At 36.9% G+C, this 24,614-nt stretch overlaps 2 protein-coding genes and 1 long non-coding RNA gene across 26 annotated transcripts in view; 2 read left to right on the top strand and 1 right to left on the bottom strand.

The window, feature by feature from the left end:
• Nucleotides 1-679: 679 nt before the first annotated feature.
• On the bottom strand, nucleotides 680-5,695 carry ben (bendless). 8 transcript variants are annotated; one of them, XM_089473630.1, is made up of 3 exons: nucleotides 5,524-5,694; nucleotides 5,223-5,353; nucleotides 680-2,368 (listed from the first exon to the last, which is right to left on the bottom strand). In XM_089473630.1, exon 3 carries the CDS (start codon nucleotides 2,272-2,274, stop codon nucleotides 1,819-1,821), a length of 456 nt encoding a protein of 151 aa, XP_089329756.1. In that variant the 5' UTR covers nucleotides 2,275-2,368; nucleotides 5,223-5,353; nucleotides 5,524-5,694; the 3' UTR covers nucleotides 680-1,818. The 8 variants fall into 8 exon arrangements, with proteins under 8 accessions (XP_089329756.1, XP_089329754.1, XP_089329753.1 ...); XM_089473628.1 differs by having other exon boundaries at nucleotides 5,223-5,423; XM_089473627.1 differs by having other exon boundaries at nucleotides 5,223-5,426.
• LOC149267886 (uncharacterized) lies at nucleotides 3,782-5,411 on the top strand. The gene is made up of 2 exons (XR_016270931.1): nucleotides 3,782-4,693; nucleotides 5,067-5,411. It is a non-coding gene; the product is annotated as an uncharacterized LOC149267886 (long non-coding RNA).
• An 8,374-nt stretch (nucleotides 5,696-14,069) lies between the features above and the next one.
• mamo (maternal gene required for meiosis) overlaps nucleotides 14,070-24,614 on the top strand; it is a 198,562-nt gene continuing 188,017 nt past the window's right edge. For 2 of the 17 annotated variants that reach the window (XM_089473916.1, XM_089473918.1), the window contains exons 1-2: nucleotides 18,206-19,140; nucleotides 19,508-20,409. The gene's annotated coding sequence lies outside the window, so the exon portion shown is untranslated. The other 15 variants (XR_016270985.1, XM_089473905.1, XM_089473907.1 and 12 more) reach the window with 14 other exon arrangements.

Here is a 24,614-nt window from a genome sequence, read left to right on the forward strand (position 1 = left end):
TTCACAGTCCATTTTCATCCTAAGCCCCTTTTCATTTCATTCTATTACTCTAGATATATGAAAATGCCAATACCAATCCGTTTTGTTCCAAATACCACCCTATTTCATTCATTCATATAACTTAGAATAAAAGAAAATACCATACCATTTTGATTAATATCAATTATGAATTGTTCCTATCCCAAAAATCCAATAATTCATATTCCTATATATATCATAATGTTCCATACCACTTTGTTTCAAATGCCTTTTCATTTTGTTTCAAATACCATACCATTCCTTTCCCCAAAAAGTCCTATACAATTTTATTTCAAATACCACTTCACTGCATTTCATATCCAATTCCGTTTCATAAGCTCTAAATATATTTTATTTAGTGTTCAATTTCACTGAAAGTACCATAATATTCCATGCAATCATTCCATATCATACCAAAAATTATATTCCATATCATGGTTTATTTTTCTGTACGATTCCATTAAAAAAAAAAAAAAATAATAATATACCATTTCATACCATACCATTTTATTTCAAATAGCTTACCACATACCATTCTGTTCCATTTCTTCATGTCGTTCCATTCCATTTCAAGCAAAATGTTGCATTTCTCTGTTTTCATACCTAAAATAAATCCCCATTTCATTTCGTTCCATCCCAGATTTTCAATAAAAATGCAAAGTTTAATTTTTTAATTTTGATTTTTATTTATTTATTATTATTTGTTGTGTAAAGTACTAATTCCATAAAAGGCTCGTTTCTTATTGATGTCGTACACATTGATCAAAAGCTGAGGACCCAGAACACAACCGAGTTTTAGTTGATAAACAAAAACAAAACAAAACACACACAAAAAGAAGAATCTGAAAATGAAAATAAAGAGTAAACGGAAACGGAAACGGAATAAATCTCAGTTCGAATCTCTCGATTGAGTTACGTTTCGAGTAATCGATTTGCTGATTGATTTGATTTGATTTCATTTGATTGATTCGAAGGATTGTGTTTCGGTTCCCGAAAGCAATATCTACGCTATATAGTAGTATATAGGGTATTATTGTTATTTGCTGTGTCTATATGCCCGAACAACGTTCAATATATCAAATGTCTAGAATAGTTCTATATATGTAGTATTGATTCACTTCATGTTACATTTTTATTTATATTATAATTTTGTATTCCTCGAACCTATTGCAGATGGTAAATGTGTTTCCTTTTTTTTTTTTTTTTTTTTTTATTTATTTATTTTTATTTTTTTTTTTTTTTTTTTTGTATTTATATTTGTTTTCATGTGGGGGTAGCTCGTAGAACTCCGTTCGCCTAGCTTCTCAATTATTGTATACAACATCTAACAGAGTTCTTCTAGATGCGTCTCTTCTAACATCAGCTTTGTTTATATTTTAGTTCATTATCATTACCAGCTGCAGCAACATTATCGTGTATATATTTATCAATATACACATATAAATATATATTCGTTTATATAGTTATTTTATAGAAATTTCCAACTTGTGAATTTCGTTTCAGTTTTGTTGCTGCAGTCCCCCTTAAACACATACCCCCACTTTCACACGCCCCCAAGCACACGCACTCACACATTTATAAACTTACAAGCCCGCCCTTTTCCCCTGCCCGGCCCTGCTCCAGCTCCATCATCTTCTCCTTGCTCAACTTCATTCAGCACGCACGCCTTCAACTTGTTCTTCTTCTTCTTCTCCTTCGTCGTCGTCGTCGTCGTCGTCGTCGTGTTCATTGTTCGCATTCCCCCATCCCGTTCCGTTCCCCTCCGTTGGCCCGCACCCCCATCACGCAGTCGATTGCGCTTCAGTCTTCGACCGCATACTTCTGGGTCCATTCGCGTGCATTGCGTATGGCCTCCGCCTCGTTGACCTTCCACAATTCGGCGACATCGTTGGCCAACGGATCGTCCGGATTGGGGGCACTGAGCAGTGCCTGAATGGACAACAAAATCGTGCGTATCTGCAAGGCCGGACTCCACTTGTCCTTCAGCACATCCAGACAGATGCGGCCCAAGCGATCAATGTTCGGATGATAGATCTTGGTGATGAAGCGCACCTTGGGCGCCGACATCGGATAGTCTTCGGGCAGAAACAGCTCCAGCTTAAAGATGCCGCCCTCGAACGGTGAATCGTTCGGCCCGGTGACAATCACATGGAAATAGCGCGCATTATTCTCATCGGGTATGGCATTGATGCCGGGCACCGGCTCCAGCATCAGGCGTTGCGTCTCCTTGATGATGCGGCGTGGCAGACTGGACATGATGTTAGCTCTGCTGTTGTTATTTCCTCTTGTAAGTCTCTTGCTCTGCTTCTGCTACTGGTGTTGTTGTTGTTGTTGTTGTAGTTGTTGTTTTCTGCAATGGGAGCAAAGTAGCGTGAAAATTGAGAGTTTTACAAAGTTCTAGTTGTTGTTGTTGTTGTTGTTGTTGTCATGGAGTGCCTCAAGGACGCGTCTTTACACTCTCCCTCTCTCTCTCTTTCTCTCTCTGTGTATGTCTGTGTGTGTGCTTGGCAGGTGCACGTTTATGCACTCGCTGCCACCTTCATTGACTTTCGCTTTCAGCAAACGGCAAAAAGTTTGCGCTGCTGCATTTTATTGCAGCAGATACAAGATACAAATGAGATGCCACAGATACCAAAGATACAAGCAGCAACTCGCTCTCTCTCTCTCTCTCTCTCTCTCTCTCTCTCACTCTGTGTGTGTGCGTGTGTGTGTAGTCTATGTGTGTCTGCTCAGTTCACAAGTCTTAAACAACAATTAAACAACTTAGCGTAAATTTGCATATGCCAGAGCAACAGATTCAACTGTCGCCAACTTCGTTCGACTGCGCGAATATCAAATATAAAATTATCGAAATGCTAATGATAAATTATCGAAAGTTTTGCACGTTAATAAGTAATTAAAAAAATGATATACATAGTGAACGTTTTTTTGCCCTTTGTCCCTTTAATTATTCACGCAGCTCTGCTCTACTGTGTCCTTCGATTTTCGTCTCGAATTTACTGGATACTCACTCATCTATTGCACATCTATCACTCATCTATTGTTAACTGTCAAAATGCTTACATGGTTAACTGTCAATAATTTTATAGTGAGCTATCGCTCGTTAAATATAGTGCTATATCCTCTAATTCCTTATTGGCCTATATATTTCAAATTCTTTAATTAATTAACATTCAAGCTCATACATATTTGCATAGTAAATTAATGAAAGCTATTTTGACGACAATTAAGATATATACTCTGAAATCTATATACAGTAAATCGAGAGTTATCGACTTGATGGAGTGATGGAAACATAGTGAAGCTCAAGTTTGGGAGTTTCTCATGCAAATGAATGGTTTTAAAGGTTTTAATTTTATAAACATTTTTCAGTTATATCTCTATATATATAAACATATACATATGTACATATGATATTTAATTATATACAAAAATGTGGAAGTTTGTAAATGCAAGATCTTTGGCTTAACTGTATATGCTATGTATATAATATCTCCCATACAATTCATAAAGAAGCATGGAAGAAAAATAAAATCGCATACAGTTATGCTACATGTGAATTATATTAAATTCAAGCATTTTCTTTATATTCATTAGAAAATGTGACTTGTAAAAATAAAAAAAAATAATCAAAAAAAAAAAAAACTATAAAATATAAACATTTATTTTTATAATAATTTCAATTTTCTGCTTTATTCAAAGAAACCGCCCACGAAGCGTGTCAAACTCTAATTGCTACATAACCTCATTTGACTGACAGCATGTACTCTATACGTGTGTGTGTGTGTGTGTGTGTATGGTTCGATAAACTGCACCGTAATAAAGCAATTGCAAATAAGAAAACAATAACAATAACAAAAGCTGTGCACGAAGCACAACGGAGCGCGCAGCACGCAGCACGCAGCACTTTGTGCAACGCATGGCAGGTGCTAAAATGCAGCACAGCAAATGCCCAAAATATTTGAGAAAATTCCAGAAAGCCGCCAGCGAAAACAACAACAACAACAAAGCACAAGCAAATTATCAGTGGCGCAGGCACGAAACCTAACAACAAAAATAATACATATACAAACACATACATACATGCAAACGTACATACAAATTATAATTTGGTGCTGGCATGCGAATGCTTTGTTTTCCAATGTATATATTTATATTTATTTTAAAATTTATTGATTTCTTGGCGACACACACGCACACAGAAAGACCAGCAGCAAATGCCGCTACACACACCCACACACACGCACACATTCAGAGACTAACATGACAAATGTGCGAAGGAGAGAGGGAACAGAGCACTAGATGGCCAAAGGGAACAGAGAGAAAGAGAGAGAGAGAGCGAATGGCTAGCGGCAGCATTTGTCACGCACACTGCAGGAATCAAAAAATCAATAACAAAATGAAGCCAACAAAAGCCAAGCAACAATTATTAAATTAAAGAGTGTCCAGCACAGGGCGAATTATCATGCACACACACACACACACACACATACACATAGCTAAGTGTGAGACAAAGAAAGCCGCGCAAGACATACGCAATACTTTGTTCTTTACATTTTTTCAGCAATTGTAGATTTATGAAGCAGTGTTGCCGAAACTTTTTCAGCAAAAGTAGCAAAATCGAAGGCTGAAAGTAGCTAAAAGTAGCCAACTTTCTTCTAAAATAGCTGAAAAAGTAGCAAAAAAGAAAACAGTGCCGTTTTTTTTTATAAAAAGTCAACTTTATTAATTTAATTATTATAATATCTCATCTATGACCACCAACTCGTCATTTTCACCATTGTCGCTTTTATAATTTGCTTTTTAAGGTAGTTGGGTGGAACGCTATACTCATAGCATAAATAATAAGATCAAATTTTCGATAATTCTAGATAAAAAAGTTATCGGATGAATTATCGAAAAAATATGATGCATGCCAAATTTCAGCTACGATGATTCCTTCTGCCCGTTACATATTTTTTCACAAAACCATTATACCCTGATTTCCCATTTTCAATGGGTTCAGGGTATAAAAACTGATAAGAAATGAATCTTGCATAACATTTCAGAAAGCTTACCTATTATATATATATATTTGAAAATAGCCAGATTTGTAGCTAATAGCTGCTTGAAAATTTGTGTAGCAATCGGACTCAAGAAGTAGCCAGATCTAGCTACAAAATAGCTGATTCGGCAACACTGTTATGAAGAGAACAATAACTTACCTACTCACACATGCACATGCACATGCACACGCACACACACAGCCGTAAGCTGAAGCTAGTGTAATATTTTTAATTCAATGCGTTTTGCACTTTCTTTCCCGAGTGCAGTTATTCTTGTTATTATTCTTCTTCTTTTTGTAGTGCGCGAAGGGAACCAATAAAATATATTTACAAAAAAAAAAAAAAAAAGATAGAATGCAACTGCTAAGCAGCCACGAACAAAAATTTATGAATTAGGCACAAACACAAAACAAAAAGTTGCTCACTTTTCGACGTATGCACAATATTATTCTCAACTCACAATTGCTGACTTATTAATTTACTAAATTGTTTGACAACTGCTTCAAAGATTTCTACTGTTTATTTGTAGCTCCAGCAGCTTCCAGCTCCGTAAAAACTTATGCACGTTGAAAAAAATTTTCTATACGCGCTTTGTGTGTGTTGGTACAAATGTGTGAGGTTTGCGTTCGCATGTATTGTATGCGTGTGAGCCGCTATGTCAGTGGCGTAGGGTTGCCAGGCACTTGGCTGGGCGACGAAGCAATTTACAGCGTACAATTACAGCACATGAGTATTTCTTTTACAGCAAAATTGATTTTTACTGATTTTATTGGTAATTTTCAAAGTTAATTGTTGCATTTTTCATGAATAAGCAGCTGTTATATTTTCTGCTATTATATAAATTGGGCTGTTGCGCTGGCAACACTACTGTCTGCTGGCTGTCAATATATACTATCATCGTAGCAGTCAGCTTGTCGACACGCTGTATACTTGAGTTTAGTAGCTACGAGCTTTTATTATGCAGACTGAAATGCTAATTAGACGAAAGCATCGCTTGTTGAATTGGAATTTGATGTGTTCCAATCGGTAGTTTTTTTTTATTTTTTGCAAGTATTTGTTTTAATTTTAAATTTCATGACACATATATGTTAAAAAATTTATTTTAAACCTACTTTTAAATGCTTTAAAATTATAATAATATGTGAAAATATGCATAAGATCAAACAAACGAGATGTACATTTTGAAGTTCAATTAATTTTTATTAAATAAATGTGCATATATGGAATATTGTTTGTTTATATTTTATATAAATAAATCGTTTTTATTTGTTTCCAAAAATATACATAAATGTTAGATTTACAAAAACAATTAAAAACCTATGTATATTGTTTGGAAATATTTTAATTAGTAATTAGTAAATAATTTTATTCAGTTTTATATTGAAAAAGTTAACGTATTTAATAAATATAAATAAATTATAAAAGAAAATCAATTTTAATATACATGTATTGAAAAAGAACATACAGCAATACGAATATGTTTACCAATTGGACTTAACTGATACGCCAGTTCCAATTGGAGTATGTTTATATGCCAACTAAACTAAACCTCACCCCATATGCAAAGCTAATTTTTCTTTCATTTTTATTATTTTCTTGCATTATCCTTGCCATTGGTTTCTCCTCTTTGTTCTATTATTTTTTTTGTACATAAAATACAGCCAAAAAATAGTTTTCGGTCGTTGCTTGACATTTGAGACATTGACGCGAACGTCGCTGTCGACGCAGGCAATTCGTGCTGTTTCAAATTTCGCCTAGCAGCAGCAACAACAATTAGACACACACATACACACGTACGGTCATCTATGTACATGCATGCATACAACATACTCACACACACGCACATACACACGCGCGCCGCTGTGCTCATATGCGATACATATTTACACTGCGTCCCTCTGTTTGGTCATTTGCAATTGAACCAATACAACAACAACAACAGCAGCAGCAACAACAACAACACCAATTGCAACTGCTGACCATACATAGGCGCGCACTCAGCACACGCCCCCGCGCCGCTGCCATAAAAAAAAAATTGTTTTCTTTTCTTTTACTATTTGATTTTTTTCTTTTTTGTTAAAATAAAAAAAAAAAAGTAAAAAGCAAAATGTGAAATTGTGTGTAATCAACATTTATGCGTTTTAACGCCCCCCGCTCAGGCCATTGGGCAGTGGAGGAGGGGTTTGGCTTTGGCCTGACACGCACATGCACACACATAGCTGCACGGCTATACAAACACACACAGAAACACACCCATAGACCCATACATACGTGCACATGTGCAATGCCCAATGGACGCACAAGCAGTCGCACATACAAAAACGAGCCTCGCAACTAAAGCAAGAACAACAACAGCAATGCCGCTGCCATGTGCATGCACTCTCTCGCACACACACACATGTAGATGTACATATATCTATATGTATGTATACGCACACATGGAATCTGCTTTTAGGCTGGGCGACGGCGACTAGTTAGCCAGCGCAAAAACCCAGCCCACTCAACGTACGACTCTCAAACACACACACACACACACACACACACACACAACGCACGCCATGTGAGTGAGCGAGTGCAAGAGTGCAAAGCAACGTGTACAAGAGTGATAGAGAGAGAGAGCGAGAGAGAGAGAGAAAGAGCACGCGCGCATTACATTCGGCTTGCGCTCAGTTGCTGTCTCTGCATGCTGCAACTGCACGCGGCGCTGCTACGCAGCTGTTGGGCGACCTTTATTTGCTCTTGAGTTGCTTTGTGTTTGCTGTTGTTGTTGTTGTTGCTTTTCTTTTATTTTTCTTTCTTTCTTTCTTTTTTTTTTTTTTTTTTTTTTGTATGCAGCTGCTTTTACTACTTTTTACTACGGCTCCCCAAAGAGCTCAGCTGATTGCGCTGCTCTTGTTGTTGCTATTCGTTCGCTTTGGCTGTTATTGTCGCTGCCACTGTTGCCGCTGCTGCTGTCGTTGCCACTGCACGCATTTTAGGCGCAGCGTCGCTGCCGGCGTTACAGTGTTCGCACATTTCTATAAATTTTAATGGCTGACAGTTTTCAATATGGCGCAGTTTACATTGCATTTGTTTTTGTTGCTTTCTGTTGCTGTTATTGTTGTTGTTGTTTCTTTTAGCTTCTATCTATGAGGGTGGGTTGCCTTTGCCGTTGTTGTTGTTGTTGCTGCTTTTTGTTGTTAGCTGCAGTTGGACTGAGACTGAGGTTAAGTGGTAGAAAAACTGTTCAAAGTGTAAAATTACATTTTGGTCGCATTACAAGTGGATTTTTGGGCGCTAATACATTGAGGTTATGTTTAAAGTAAAACTTCTCTACTTAGCACTTTCGTTATTTAGCTTAATTAAACACAAATTCAAGGTGAGAAGCGACTGAGTCACTGATCTATAAGAGTTTAAACGAGTTGGATTTTATTGAAATGGGGAAATTGCTGAAATCTAATTGGAAATTTGTATATTATTATATGACCTGGGCTAGTACAGATGGAAATAGTTATATAACAGCATACATAGATATTATATATGCCACATATTTGATATTTTGATCATTTCCATTTCAATGATATATTTCAATATGATATATATTCAATGATAGATACTTTGAGAAAAAATATATGAGCATATTTCTTGAAATTACCTATAAGTCTATGACCAAAGAATTCTCAACTTATACGAGCTCGTGCAGCTGTCATAGTGTAAATTAGATATAGCTAGGCTTCACTGTACTTTATTTGCTCTACAATTTGATTTGATTTAAATTATTTTTTAGATATTTATTCGATAAATGTTGTTCTTTAAATGAAATTTTAATTCATTGTGATGTGAATTAAGTTACGCCTATAAAATATAATCCTAAAATTACTTGGGAAAAAAAAAAAAATTAAAAAACTCTGGAAATATTTCGATATAACTCCATACTTTATAAGCTAACTTTTTGTAGTAAAATCTCATTGAATTCAATATAACCTCACATGTTCGACCATTGAGCGCTACTTAAGTCAACTGAACCCCAATAATCCCACAACAATAATCCTAAGCAATACAGTTCAACATAGCCTCAAAATATATCTAGCTTTATAGAGTTCTTTGAAAACTAACTTTTTGTTACAAAAAAATAAAAATAAAAATAAAAATAAAAATAAATATAAATAAATAAATAAATTGTAATAAAAGACCTCCTCCCTGTTCGATTATCAAGCGCTCTTATTTCAAACTAACTGCAACATAACCTCACATATTTCATTATAAGCTCACACATCGTAGTAGAATATCAAAGAATCCCAATATATTTCCATATATTCGTACATTTCAGCCCAATCTCGAATTTGTTAACATAACCTCAACGTAGTTCTAGATACATATTCTTATATAGCTCAACATAGAGTCACATGCTCCAACATAACCTCACATTGGCCAGCATAACCTAATGTAACTCAATATTTTGCTATATCTAGTAGTTACTATTGTTCTCTCCCAATATTCTCACAGTTAACTCTAAAGTTCCGACATAACCTCAAATAATATTGCACATATACCCAGCTAAGATCAGGAGAGATATTTGTATACCTCTATAGCTGTCTCTCTCTCTCTCTCTCTTTCTTTATAGCTGCTATTTACTCTAAATTGACTAGGAAAGTTTATTTAAATTGGGTTACAAGTAGATTTTTAGTTCTACTTCTACTTTTATGAGCTTTCTTTTGGCTGAAAGGGGTTTGGGAGTGTGTGTGTGTGTGTGGTGAGGGGGGTTGTTTTAGGGTAGCTAGTTTGGGGCATATTTATTGTCTGTGGCGGTGGCTCAAGTAGCGCCATTACTTTGTCCCATTTCAGTTGTTTGTGCCGCATTTGGTTGCATCTGCAGCCTTGAGACAAATATCTCGCCCACATACTCTCCCTCTCTCTCTCTCTCTCTCTCTCTCTCTCTCTCTCTCTCTCTCTCTCTGTCTGTCTCGCAGCAGCGCAAAGTTGTTTTTCTCCTAATTTCTGTGGCACTCGCACTTGGCTGGCTGCTTGGGCTGCTTTCGCTTTTTTCACCACAGCGACGACTATGAAAATATTATTTCTTGGCAAGTCCTTGCCTGCCCCCGCCCCCCTCTAGCAAGCCGCCCCTGACCCTTGTCGTTGCATCTGAACAGCTTTCATGGCGTCAGTTCATTAGCATTGCCTGGCTAACTCCGCTTCGCACTCACTCTGCCTCGCTCTCCCTCTCTCCCTCTCTCGCTCTCCCTCTCGCTCTCCCTCTGGCCTCTCACATACCATTTCATTTTTGGCTGCCCATTCAGCTGTCCACATGCCACACGCATCTAATTAAAATAAATGCAAGCATGTTGCGCGCAACATGTTGCTAAAGGAGCGCGCAACATAAACACACACAGCGCTCGGCTCGGCTCAACTCGACTCGACTTGACTCACTCTCTCACTCTCACTGGCGCTGGCTCTCTCAACTGCAATTGGCCTCTTGCAGTTAAGAGCGCGCCCGAGCGAGTGACGTTGCGAGAGAGACAGCGAGAGAGCGTTGATGTCGGCGTTGGCGGCGCAGCGACAGCAGCCAAAAACGCAACGAACAAAACGAGCAAAACAAAAAATGCAAAACACAAAAAATGTTTTCAACGCGAAGGGCAAAGCAGTGCAGCCGAGTAGGTGGGCCGGTGGGGCCAGAGAGGGGGGCGGGGCGGACAGAGTGGGTGGCACGCAAAAACAACAAAATGCAAGAAATACAACAGCAACAACAACAACAGCAGCAGCAGCGGCAGCGGCAACGGTAAATGTTATTGAGCAAACGAAAAGAAAGAAAAACAAAAATAAGTATGGAAAGAAAGCGAGCAAGAAGAGGAGCAGCAAAAGGGTCCGTTAGTCATTAGGCGGCGTCGCCGTCGCCGTCGACGTCGTTTGGGGTCGTGAGTGCAACAGACTTGTCGTGCCAAGCAGAAGAAGAAGAAGAAGAAGAAGTAGTAGTAGTAGAAGCTGACGACGACGACGACGACTCTGTTCATATGTGTGTGTGTGTGTGTGTGTGTGAGGGGGCTGGGGGTTGAACAAAGGAAACCCTTGGCAACGCAGACCAACAAAAAGGAGCGCTGGATAAAAAAAAAATAACGCAAAACGAAGCAAAGCCAAAGGACGAAACTTGTCGGTTGACAGCGACGCCGGCGACAACGCGACGTCAGCAGCGACAGCGACAGCGGCGTCTGCTTCGTCTGCGTTTCGTTGCCACTGCGTGTGTGTGTGGGGGGGTCGTGGGGGACGTCTATCGGCCGCTGGGCCTTGCACATAGGCACAGAGTCCATTCAGCCAGCCCCAGACCACCACGCCCACCCTCTCGCCCGCCCAAGCCCTTGTTGTTGGCTTTTTGGAGTCAATGTCTGGGAGCCCATGAGTTTATTTGAGTGTTGCGTGCTGCGTGTGTGTGTGTGTGTGTGTGTGGCGACTGCGTGCTGTCTGAGCTAAGGACTCGCACGCGGGGAGGCGCTGGTTGGGGGGCGTGGCTGCACTGTGCGCCCGTGCGTTGGCCCAAAAGGGGTTGCTGACGTCCCCAAAACGAAGAACGTAATGCGGTTGAGTGCGGGCATGGATGGCGCCGACGGTGGGCTGGAGGAAGATGTGGGGGGGGGGGGGGGGGGTGAAAAGGGGTAAGGCGAGGGAGGGAGGAGGGAGGCTTGTCTTTTGGGGTCTGTTCGCTTGCATTTCGATTTTATTGAGCAAACAACGAATTGTCAAATAAAAACAAAACCAACGATGAAAATGCAAAACAAAATTTTAAACCAAAAAAAAAAAAAAAAACAAAGAAAGTAAAAAACAAAAAACCGAAAAAAAATTGCAGTAAGAAATAAAATTTGTGTGTGTGAAAGATTTGGCTGAGCAGGAGGCGTGATGTGGGGGGAGGGGGGGAGGGGTGTTTGTCTGTGAGGCAATGTTGACGCATTGCGAGCGGGTGTGAGAGAGAGGGAGAGAGAGTGAGTGTGTCGAGCAGAGGAGCAGAGTGTGAGTGGGTCTAGAAAGCACTGAATGCAGCTAACTCTGGGAGAGGAGGGAATGCGTATATATATATGTGTGTGTGTGTGTGTGTGTGTGTGTGTGTGTGTGTGTGTTAACATTGCACGATCTGCATGCAGATATTGTCAAACTGTAATTTGAGCACTTGATTTGTTTTCATTGTACTTCAACGCTTGCAAAACTGTAACAATGCAAAGACTGTCAAGCAGAGAACGGGTTGAAGAAGCACTGGCAGCCGCTTATTAAGGCGAAAAGTTATATAGACAGCGAATGTCAAACTGTAACGGGATAGGAGATTTTATGATTTCGTTGTCGTTCAATGCATGCCAAACTGTAACATAGAAAACCATATGAAGGCAGTAAATAATGTGTGTGTGTGTGTGTGTGTGTGTGTGTGTGTGTGTGTGTGTGTGTGTGTGTGTGTGTGTGTGTGTGTGTGCATCTGTGTGGTTTCTCTATCTTGACAGCTCACAATCTTTGGGCAGTATTAAATAAGACACGTGTATGCTTTCAGTGCTTGTAAAACTGAAACAATGCAAAAACAGCTTAAGAGCAATCGAAATTAAATAAAAATTAATTAATTAAATTTATTATTTATTTCCCCCTTTCGTCTCAATCAATTTGTAAATTCTTTGTTTTTCTTTACAGTTCTAACAGTTTTAAGCGCACTGGATCAAACGTGAGCACAGCCTGTGCCACAGTTGGTGAGCTACTGCGTGGCTGGCTGACTGCTGCTGCTGCTGCTGGGCACGCACAACTGTTTGTCGAGCTCTCAAACTGTTTGTCCAATTGCAAGAGCGCGCGCGCGCCTCGCAGCATGTCAAACTGTCGTCAAGATCGCGCGCTTTCAATGTGTGGCCGCAGTCGCAGTCGCAGCAGCAGCAGCAGCAGCGACGATAACAACAACAACAGCTGGTGATTAATTATGTCGTTCGTCTGGCCAACTCAGCAGCGCCGCCCTCTCCGCCCACCATGCGTTGCGACGCCTTGCCTTTAACCCCTCTCTCTCTCTCTCTCTTTATCCCCTTCTCTACCTACCTCCCTACATCGTTCATTCTTTCCAGAGCTCTAAACGTTGCAAAAATGTTTGTGCGAATTTGTCGGTTGCTGTTGTTGTTGCGCTCATTTCTAGACTCATCGGGGGCCCCTAGCGAGATATCTGCGCGAAACGCTTTTTTTCTCATTTAATTTATGTTTCTTTTTTTTTGCGAGACGAAAAAGTTAACTTGTTGTGTGTGTGTGAGTGTGTGTGCCAGCATGCGAGTGTGTGTGTGCCTTGTGTTTTCTAATTTTTTGCGCTTTTTTGCACACTTTTTCTATGCCATGTGCTTATGCTTGTGTGTGTGCGCGCGCTCTTGTTGTTGCTATTTTATTTGCTAATTTTTTCGCACGCTCAGGCAGCGTCGGCAACGGCGACGCCAACGCCAGCCGCTGGGATCTCTTTAGCACAGACACACACACACGCACACACCTGCCCACTAGCTAGACGCGACGCTCTCACTGACTACGCGCTTATATATGTGTGTGTGTGTGTTAAGCAAAGCGAAAATAAAACCTAAAAAAATTCGCAACAAAAGAGAATTCGCAAATGGCAAAGAATGCTCTCGCGCTGACGCTCGCTCCATGCTTTGGCGTGTGTATGTGTGTTCGTGTGTGTCTGTGCGTGGCGACATGTTGCTGAAGAGCACGAATATAGCAGGCTTAGCAACATGCTGCTGCTGCTGCTTTTTCTGCTGCTGCGACGACTGTGATGACTGGAGGATCCCGCTCTCGGAGAGCGACAATGCAACGTTTTTGCTTTTTTTTTTCTTCTTCTTTTTTGCAACAAAAGCGAACGACGTTTTCACTCTGTCGCTGTCTCGGTGTGCGTGAGTGAATTTGCGTCTGTGTGTTTGGAGCGCTGACTTTTGCAGTTTGCAAAAAACACAATAACAAAAACTGTAGTTCAGTGTATGCGTGTCTCTATGCCTCTGTCTATGTGTGTGTGTGTGTGAGTGTGTTTGATTTGGTTTGCTTTGGTTTGGAGCGCAGTGGACGCAACGTTGGCCGTCGACGTCGACGCCAGCGTCGCCAGAGCTCAGAGCGCCGTTCAGTTTGTTCATTCGGTTGTTTCGTTTGCTCCTCGTCGCTTGTGTGTGAGTGAAGCGCTAAGAAAATCCACATAAATAAATTTCACAATTTTCTAAAGCTCCAAAAACAATTTCGAAAAACCCAAAATATAGAAATAAAAAAAAATCTCAACGCTGCGTGGCAAAAAATTAAAAAAAACAAAATTATAGAAAAAAAATTAATTTAAAAAAATTTTAGTGCGAAATTAAGAAAAAATATATATGAAATGAAATAATTTTTTGTTGAGCAACTTTCTTTGTGAGATCGCTGTGTGTGCGGCTGGCTGGGAGAGTTATAGGGGTAGAGCAGCTGTGGCTAGGGGGCGTTAAGAGCAACCTACCCACCCGCTCTCCCGCCTTCTCTCCCGCTCTACCACCTTCTCTTTCTAGCTCTCGCTCCGGCTCACTTTCGTTTTTATTAGTGCACATTTTTGCATAGAACTCGAAAAAATATTTTTTTTCGCTTTTTTTTTTTGGCGGCTTTTATCGTTCGTTATATATGATAGATGAATATATATGTATATGTATATTTATATATATATATATATATATATATATATATATATATATAAATGTATTTGTATATATGATATAGAAAACTATATTAAGCCAAGTGCGTTTCAGTTTGAGTTTGCTGTGTGTGAATCTTGCTATCTCGCTCACTCGCTCGCTCGACGCATTTCTTTCAATTCGCTCTTCAGCCCGCTCTATACCAACGCCCCCTTCGCCCACGCCTCTGCTGCCGCCCTCCTCTCTGTTCAGTTCTCTGTGATCGCTGCGATCATTATATTCGATTTTCAGTCTTAGCTTTATTTTGTTGTTGTTGTTGTTGTTGTTGTTGCTCGAACTAATTTATCGATCGATTTTCTTCTCTCTTTTTCATTTTGCTATAGATCTTACGATCTGGGTCTATTTGGAAAGTTGTAGCTAGGAGATCTATAGGAAGTATATATACTTCCTGCATGTATATCGATATATATATATATGCATATATTTTGCATGCTGATATCGATAAGAATCGATATACACATGTATATACATATATATTTTTTTGTTTATATAACACTATTTAGGTTTAGCGTAAATTTCATTTCAATTTAGTACAAAATTTAGACCCAAATAAAAAGCATATTTTAAAATGTTTATTTATTTTTATTCAATTACTATTCGTTTCAAATAGTTTTTCATTTATTTATATAATTAGCATTATCTCTAAATTTTGGTGTTCACAGCTGTATATCATTTTTTATTTTTTATCCCACAAAGCTTGAACAGATCTTTTCCTGTATTTGCGTCTTAATTTCTTCCTCATTTTTCTAATTCTTTTTAAAAATATATATTTTTACAATTTTTTTTTTAGTTAGAAGAATTTTTGGACTTTTTTTTCATTAATATTTTTGGTCTATTTTATTATGTAAATTAATAAAATTAATAATTATTTTGAGTTGCGCCTGCGACTCATTTCGCTTTGATTGGCTCGCACTCACACACACACGCATAGAGCATGCAGAGCAACACATTGAGACACACACGCATACGCACATACACGAGGCATGGAGAGCTTCGCAGTCGCAGTCGCTGCTGCTGTCTGCCTGTCTGCCTGCCTGCCAGCCTGTCTATGCACACACATACGTACATATATGCAAGTGTATGTGTATGTGAGTGTGTTTCGCGTGTGTCACGCTCTTTGGGAATAATTGCGCCTGTGTTTGTGTGGGTGGGCAATGCTTAGTCGTTGTTTTTGGGGGCTGCTGCCTGCAGCGACGCGACGTCAGCATTTGCCGATTGCAGCGGTGCGTCGCTGCCTAGCATTGAGCTGCGCTCAAGTTTTGAGCGCTCTGCTAGCGCTTAGAATCGTCGCTGTCGCTGCCGTTGCTGTTGCTGCTTCTTGCTCGTTTCTTTTGCGCTGTTCTTTTTTTTTTTGCATTCTGCGCGTTGCTGCGTCTCTTTGGTGAGTGTGAGTGAGTGTGTGAGTGCGAGTGTGTGTGTGTGAGCCTGTCGCGCTGCCGCTGTTGACGTCGTCGCCTGCCGCGTGCTCCGGCGACGTTCAACGTAACGTATCGTAAACGTATTGAATCATAACAGATCCGCACGTTGTCGCGCACGTACGCAGCTCGCGGAAGAGGCAGCAACAACAGAACAACCAACAATCGACAACATAACAACCAACAGCAAATAAATAAGAAAAAATTATTCAAAATCACCAAAAATCATAAATTAAAATCACAAAATTAAAAAAAAAAAAAAAAATCAAGTAAAAAATCTTCTACAATTTTTTTGGTCAATTGTTGCCGCAGCTAAAAGAAAATAATAATAGAAAAATTCTGAATAATTCAAAAACTGGAAAACAAAAATTTAAACGCGACGCGCGCGCCTAAATAAAAATAACTGTTTTTATTCATTATTTTTTTACTGTGTTTAATTCACTTTTTTTTCTCTGTTGTGCAGTGAAATTTACAAAAAAAAAATTATTTAAATATTTCAAATATATAAGAAGAAGAAATGCGAAATGCAAATATGCAAAAATACCAAATTTTGTTGTAAATATATATTAAATCATATATAATTTATAAATATAGTGAAAAAACATTTTGCAAATTCGAATTCATTTCGTTTTTTTTTTAGGAATTGTGTTTTTTTTGTTTGTGTGTGTGGAGAGCTGAAGATCAAACAGGAAGCGGCCTTCAAAAGTGACAGAGATAGAGACAGAGAGAAAGAGAGTGTGTGGGAGAGAGAGGGAAAGAAAGCGAGAGAGAGAGAGCGAGTGTGTGAGATCTTCAAGTATTGCCGTCGGCCTTTTGGCTAAGAAAATTATTTGTTTTCCAAGTTTTTCTAGTGTTGAAAACTATGCGTACGCAAAAAACAGTGTTGTGAATGTGCAAAATATTTAATTTTTGCTCAAAATGAAATATGATTTCTAGAAAAAAGATACAAAGCTTGAGTTATACCACTAAAAAAAAAAAAGGATTTATTTTAATATAATATATTTCTTTTGAAAGGATTACGAACTATATGAAAAGCAGAAAGCCTAGGCAAACATGTGCGAGAGAGATACATATATAGAGAAATCAGCAAAATTGGATTGAGTGTTATATACTATTTGTTGTGTTTTACAAAAATAAAACAATATTATATGAGCTGTATAAGTTCGAGTGAAATATTGTGCAGAAATATTTGCCAACATTTTATGAGTTTTTATAAATTTTTAATACATATTTTGAAATTATATAACTTCGAAAAATATTAAAATGATTGAAATTTAAATTTAAAAAAAAAAAAAAAAGATTTTTTTTTTTTACATAAACATTAAAATGTTTTAAAATTATGTTTTATTGTTGTAACTTGAAAACTTGAAAACAAAAATTGCATTAAATGGAGAATGTACTAAATATAATAAAATAAAAACATTTTAATTTTACTAAAATGGTATTAAATCAAAAAATTTTTAAATCCAAAATGTGTTTTCAACAATTCAATAAAGTGTATATTTTAAAGTTAAATAAAATTGAGCAAATCATGAGTTTTGTTAAATATACATATGTATATTAAAAATATATTTTAATAAATCTGTGATTATTTTCATTTCAAAAATCTAAGAACATATTCTGTGATTTTTTCATGTATTCAAAAATTTGTTTAGAAAGTCTTCTTTCATTAAAAAAAATTTCTTTGATTTTTAAAATTATTAAATATAAAAGAAAACAATTTTGTTTGTGTTTTGCGAAATTTCTTATTTCTTAAAATTTGTCAAATATTTCAAAACTAATTATGTTTGATTTGTTTGTATGTCTTCCTCATATTGAAAAACTTCTTTTATATAAAATATTGATAATAAAATACAAATTCAATTTAATGCAATTTTTATGAAATCAAAACTTAAAAAATATGTATTGATTAAAATTTATGTAAAGAAAGAAAACAGGAAACATCGAAAAAGTAGTACAAATTTATTTATTTATTTATTTATTTTTTATGAAACACTAAAAACTGTATTAAACAAATTATATGCTCCTAATTTCCCATTTTCTATTTGAAAAAAAAAAAAAAAAATCATGATCTCTCATTTTCTATGATCTCAGTATAAAGATAAACTTATAAATTGATATCAAATTTAGAATGTTGGAAAAATTATTCAAATGTTTTCCTTATTCAATTTTATTGATATCCTTTGAAAAAAAAAAAAAAAAATATAAAAATCGTCAGATATATAGATACAACAATATATATACATATGTATGTATGTATATATCTCTCGCACTTCTTTATTAAAGTTAATTAGGGAATGTTATCCATGTGGCCAGCTGAGAGCAGTGTCTTTGCCTTTGACTTTTCCCATTGCCCGCGGGCCGTTACAATTTCCCGTTGCATTACGCATACGCCGCATTGACCGCAACGCGCACAACGTGCTGAATGGGGCCTGGTGTCCATTTGAGTTAGTCGGATTGCAGCTGATTTGCGTGCGAGGCTCACTCGCAGCGCACTCATTGAGTGAAAGAGAGCACGCAAGAGAGAGAGAGAGAGTGCCAGGGAGAGCCAGTGAGAGCGCGCTGCAGCCAGCTGCAGCAGCAGCTGCGTTTTTGCTCTTTACAAAGCGCGTGCGGCGCTCTTAAGGCACTCACACACACACACACATACACACGCATGCCTGCAAGGCGACGTCGTCGTCGTTGCTTCGTCGTGCTGCGACCGAAGCGCATTCGCATTCGCACTCGCACTCGCGCTCACGACGTTAGCTTCGCTGTCGACGTCGCTGTCGCTGTCGCTGCCGCTGCTGTCGTCGCCTCCGTTACGTTTTGCACGTTCTTTGCGCTTTGGACTTTCGCAGAGATTTCACACGCGATGCGATTGCAGTTCTTGCAGACACCTTCATACGTTCGTTCGTTCGCTCGTTCGTTTCACTTGCAACGCGGCGGCAACAACAGCAGCAGCAACAGCAACAGCAACAAACGACACTCAAGCAACATTGCCTGCAACAATATTTTGTTTGTTCATTGACAAAAGTTTGGAAATTAAAAATTTTGAAAGAACAAAAAATAAACAAATTTATTTCTTAAATTTTGTTTGTTTGTTTTTATTTTATTATTGTTGCTTTTGTTGTTACGCGCGCAATTCACTTGTGTCTGTGTCTGTGTCTGAGCGTGTGTGCGTGTGTCCTTAAGCTCTGGCTCGGCTTTGTTTTCTTCACATTTTTTTTTGAGTGTTTTTTTTTTTTACTGTTTGTTTGTTGTGTCGCGTGCTTTTAGCGTCGGCAAATGCAAATTCAAATGCAACAATGCAACATGAAATACGATTTGGTTAGCGTTCTCTCTCGCACACTCTGTCTCACTCTCTCTTACCTTTATTTCGCAGGCATAAACTCAAAACACAATAACAACAACAACAACAAAATGTTTTAAAACAAAATTCATAGCAAACACAAGCGTTTTTAAACAAGTCTATAACAAAATATATATATATATATAAATACAACAAAAATCTACACGAGAAAAATAATCAAATAAAAGGAAGCAACAACTCTGCAATGCAACAACAACAACAACAACAACAACAGCTACAACTACATCAACAGCAACCAAAACAACCAAAACAACAACAACAACAACAACTTTTGCTGCAACATCAACAACAAACAAATGCAATTCAACGCCTGCGTGTGTGTGTGTGAAAAGTCAAGCAACAATTGCAACAACTGCAACATTTCGGGCCCAACTTGCGACAATTTTCATGTCTAATTTGGATTTTCCATATACTTTTCACCTTTTTTTTTTTGGTTTTTTTTATTGCAACTTGCAACATATGCCACGCCTACCGCCCACAACTAACAACTAAAATGCTATAAAAGTCGCGCCAATTCCCCCCTCCAAAAAGGAAATAAACAAAAAATTGCAACAATTTGGTTAACAAATTTTTGTTTTTAACAAAAAAAAAAAAATATATCAAATTCAAAATTTGAATTTTTCGAGAAAACAAAAAAACTAACTGAAAAAAAAAAACAATTACAAAATTTATATAAACAAATATGAACAAAAATTTTGTTTTGGTTTTTGCAAATAACAAAAATTTCACTTTCGAACTCATTTGAAAAGAAGCAAAACGAAATTTGTCAACAAAACATATGAAACAAATGCAAATTCAGCAGGCGGCAAGTGAAACAACAACAACAATAACAACAACAACAGCAGCAACAACAACAACAAACCCAACAACAACAACAACAACAAAGTATTAAACTGCAGTGTTTGGCGTTTATGGTAAGTGGAAATGAACAATAATATAAATATAAATTATAATCAATAAATATATACAAATAATTAAATTTAAAAACAAGTTTTTGAAATCATAAATGATGTATAAATATTAAATTTGAGTTAGAGAAAAATAGGTTTTAATAATATTTAATATAAATATATGTATTTGCTGGAAGTCAAAAAGTGATATGAAATTTTAGTTACGAAATGAACTTCAGTTGATTTTTTATGTAGATAGGCATATGAAAATACATAGATATGTATATATATTGTAAGATATTTGCTTGATATATATATGACTTTTATAAGGTGTAAAATAATATAATATATAGAAAATTCTAGTCGAGACTGCAGGACTACGAGAGCAACTAATATTATAAATTAAAAAAAAAATAAAAGAAAAGTACAAGATTTGATAAAAAACATATAAATTTATATTCAAAATTTGGGAGCTCTATCTCTAAGAATATGAGACATATAATTTTAATACTGATTTTTAATAGGGGTTTTCAATCCATAACATAATATATATTTGATCCATAATACATTTATAGATATTTGGAAACAAGCTCGATCTATGCGTGTTATGTACTGCCTTACCAAAAAAAATTTCAAGTCTCTAGCTTTTATATTTTCTGAGATTGCAGCGTTCAAGCATACGAACAGACAGACAAGCGTACAAAGCTAAACCCACTCAGTCTGTTGCCCTGATCAAGAGTATATATACTGCCAAGCCTCCAGTTACAAGCTTTCCGCATATTATATAATATTAGATTATAATATAATATATTATATTATATTATATTATATTATATTATATTATATTATATTATATTATATTATACCCTAATGTTAATTATATAAGTACATATAATTCCTTGAGTAACTTGCAAAACTTCTATTTAAATAAATATATTAAAGAAAGAAAACAAAATTGCAACAAAAATCTTATGGAAAAGCCTTGCAAGAATATTTAAACAAAATAAATAAATATTTAAGAATCTGCATGGAAATGAATTTGAGATATTCAAGATTTAGTTTCATTTCGTTTTTGCTGTCAAATAATTTTTGCTTTTTTTATGGAGCAAACCTTGATTTGCTTCTGGCGCCGGAATTGCAATTTCCACTTTTTTTCTCAATAATTTTATTACAACTTTTTACTTCTAGTTGTGCTTTTCATTTCGCTTTTCTTTACATTTCGTTTTATTTTTTTATTTTTTGCTAGCTCGTCGAATCGACGCCGGAAGGCGAGCTTAGTCAATCGGGCAGTCAGTCAGTCAATCGGTCAATCTGTAGTTCCTCATTCGCTTGACTATTTAGCTGTTATTCACTTTTCATTTCTTTCTTGCATTCTTCTTCTTCCTTATTATTAATTTTTATTTATTTTTTTTGCTAATGTGGTATTTTATTGTATGATTTTAGTCAGCACATTCACAGCTCACATCCGGCTGCATGTTATCAATATTGTCAATACTTCAATCAACCAAAATGGGAAGTGAATCAAAATTTGAGAATCGTACCACATTTTTTTTTTTCATGCAAATATTTTGCCAACGTATCAATAAAATAGAAAAAACGAAGCCATTTAAGCTATAAATAATATACATATATTAGATAGCTCTATAAGTCGTACATCCCATATAAATTCTTCAACTGTTTAAAGTGAGCTAAAGTTCAAAGTTCATATATTTGAAATATTTTTTTTTGTTCAGATTAATGATTTATAGTATATACTATATATTATTATATTAATATATATTATATTGTAGTATATTCTTTGTGGACTAAATTCTATTTACTATTATTATTATTATATAACTATTATTATTATTATTATTATGTAGCTTCGTCATAATATGTATATCCCTAACAAATTTAAACAAAATACTTAATTTATTTCTCGGAGAAATAATTCTTATTGCCGCTTCATTACCCACTGTTGTTTCATATCCACTTATTCCCTTAAAATATATGTTAGTTATCGCCATATAATTTTCCATTTTGTTAAAAATGGTTTATATTTTTTATTCCTTGTTCGGGTTCTGCTGTTCCATTTCCAATCATTCCAAAAACAGTCTCCACATATATAGTAGCTCTACGTTTTCTTGCTCTTATCAAAATGAGCATATCACTCTCTGTTTGATATGTGAGTAGCTCTGCTCTCTAATAATAGTGTTTCATTCCCAATCATTCCTAATAGAGTATTTGTATATAGCTCCAGTTTTTTTAGGCTCTTATATTAACTATTTCACTCTCAGTTTGATATGTAGAAAACTCTTCTCCTTTCTTTGAGTGTTTCATTTCCAATAATTCCTAAATTAATATTTAAGTATGCCTAATTTTTTTTCTCTTACTAAAATTTCATTTCACTCTCAGTTTGATATGTGGTTTGCTCTAGTATTTTATAACAGTGTTTCAATTTCACGCATTCCAAATGCATAAATCTACCCCAGACTCATCCAGTCCCATAGCTCCTCTGTTTTCCTTTAATTTGTTTTTCGCTGATTCGCAGTTTCTCGATTTGTTGCTTCAGCTAATGATTGTGTATTTTGCATTCGAATTCGCATTCGCATTCGCACTCGCATTCGAGTTCGAACTCGGCACACACAAAACTTTTCACACCAAATGCCGCTTGCAATTTTGTTGCAAGTTTATTGAAAAATCGCATTGCAATTATAATTATTTATAAACGCCCACGCACGCAGTCGCAGTCGTCGTTGGAGCTGGAGCTGGAGTGCGAGTTGGAGTCGCTGTTGGAGTCTTGGTTTGTGGGACTGAAAGTGGAACTGGAATCGAGTCGGTTTATCTCGTCTTCCTCTTTGGCTCCAAAGTTTTTCGCGTCTTTTTTTGTCTTTTTTTTTTTTTTTTTTTTTTGGTGCGTGTTTTTTGTTTTGTTTGCGGCGCATGCGCAACGCTCGAGTCGGATTATTATTGTTTTTTTTTTTTTTTTTGGCTTCGAGTGCAACATAGAAAAGTCGAAAACTTCATTGAATATTCGCATAATTGTGAATGGTTTTGAAATAATTTCTTGCTAATGAGCAACTGCAGTTGAAGTGCAAATGCTTCGCTCGTATTGGAAAGGGCGCAACTTTGTATTACGCTAAATGCCTGGGCACCTACCTGGGCATCTACCTGGCCACTGGGCTGATCAGCCATACATAGAGGGGTACTGGTACTGGTACTGCTACAGGTATACAGGTATTCATACACATGGCTCTATGCCTCTGACACGCAATTCAAGCTGTGCCAGAGCCAGAGCACTTATGTGCCTAATGAGTACACGTATTTAATGCCCCAGCACCGGCTTCGCTTGCAGCTCCGCCTCCAGCTGCTGGCCTACCTCTAGCGCTGGCTTAATATTAATCATTCTCATTAATCAACTGCTTCATGAATAAACATAAATTTGTTGATTAGCCGCATTTGAATTGCCAGTAAAACGTTGACGATTGACGAGCAACGCAATGCCAGAGGCTGCGCGCTTTGCACTTGGCGAATAATTTATGAAGACAGCCAGTGAAACGTTTATGAAAGTACAAAAAGTAGAAAAAGAGAGCGAGAGAGAGATAGAGAGCAAGGGGGAGATAGTGAGACAGTACAGAGAGTGAGATAATGAGATAGAGAGAGAGAGAAAAGGGAAGAGAGTGAGACAGTACAGAGAGTAAGTGAGAGAATAAGATAGAGAGAGAGAGAAAGAGAAAAAGGGACAGAGAGAGGGAGAGCGAGCTGACTTTAACTGTGATCATATATGGAATTACTTTGCTGCCAGTAAAGTCTTTACGAATGCCAAAAAAAGAAGAGAGATAGAGAGAAAGGTTCGGAACAGAAGACAGAGAGATGTATTTATTGTACATACAGAGAAAGAGAGTTAGAGATATAAAAGTAAAACTGATTTGAGCTGTGATCATACATAAATGGAGTTACTTTTCTGCCAGTAAAACATTTGCGAAAATACAAACACAGTCGTTCAGGGAACTAAGGATCTATGCTTATTCTAGTCTAATAACTATACATATTATATTACATTATTTATGTATATAATGTTTTGGTAGCCAGCAAAACGTTTAAGAAGCTGAATACAAAAGAGAACGGCGAACAAGCGCTTAGCTTGGTAGAGAGTTTAAAAAAATACATAATAAATGGTTGTGCTTATAAGGTATAGGTAGGTTACTATATAGATTATTAGGCCAGCCAGTAAAACGTTTAAGAAA

This window comes from Drosophila arizonae, chromosome X (genome assembly GCF_054131065.1).
Source record: "Drosophila arizonae isolate 15081-1271.41 chromosome X, UAZ_ARI_1.0, whole genome shotgun sequence".
Classification (NCBI taxonomy): Eukaryota; Metazoa; Arthropoda; class Insecta; order Diptera; family Drosophilidae; genus Drosophila; species Drosophila arizonae.

Excerpts from the sequence above, each read along its gene's own strand:
- ben (XM_089473632.1), bottom strand. The coding sequence starts at position 2,274 with ATGTCCAGTCTGCCACGCCGCATCATCAAGGAGACGCAACGCCTGATG.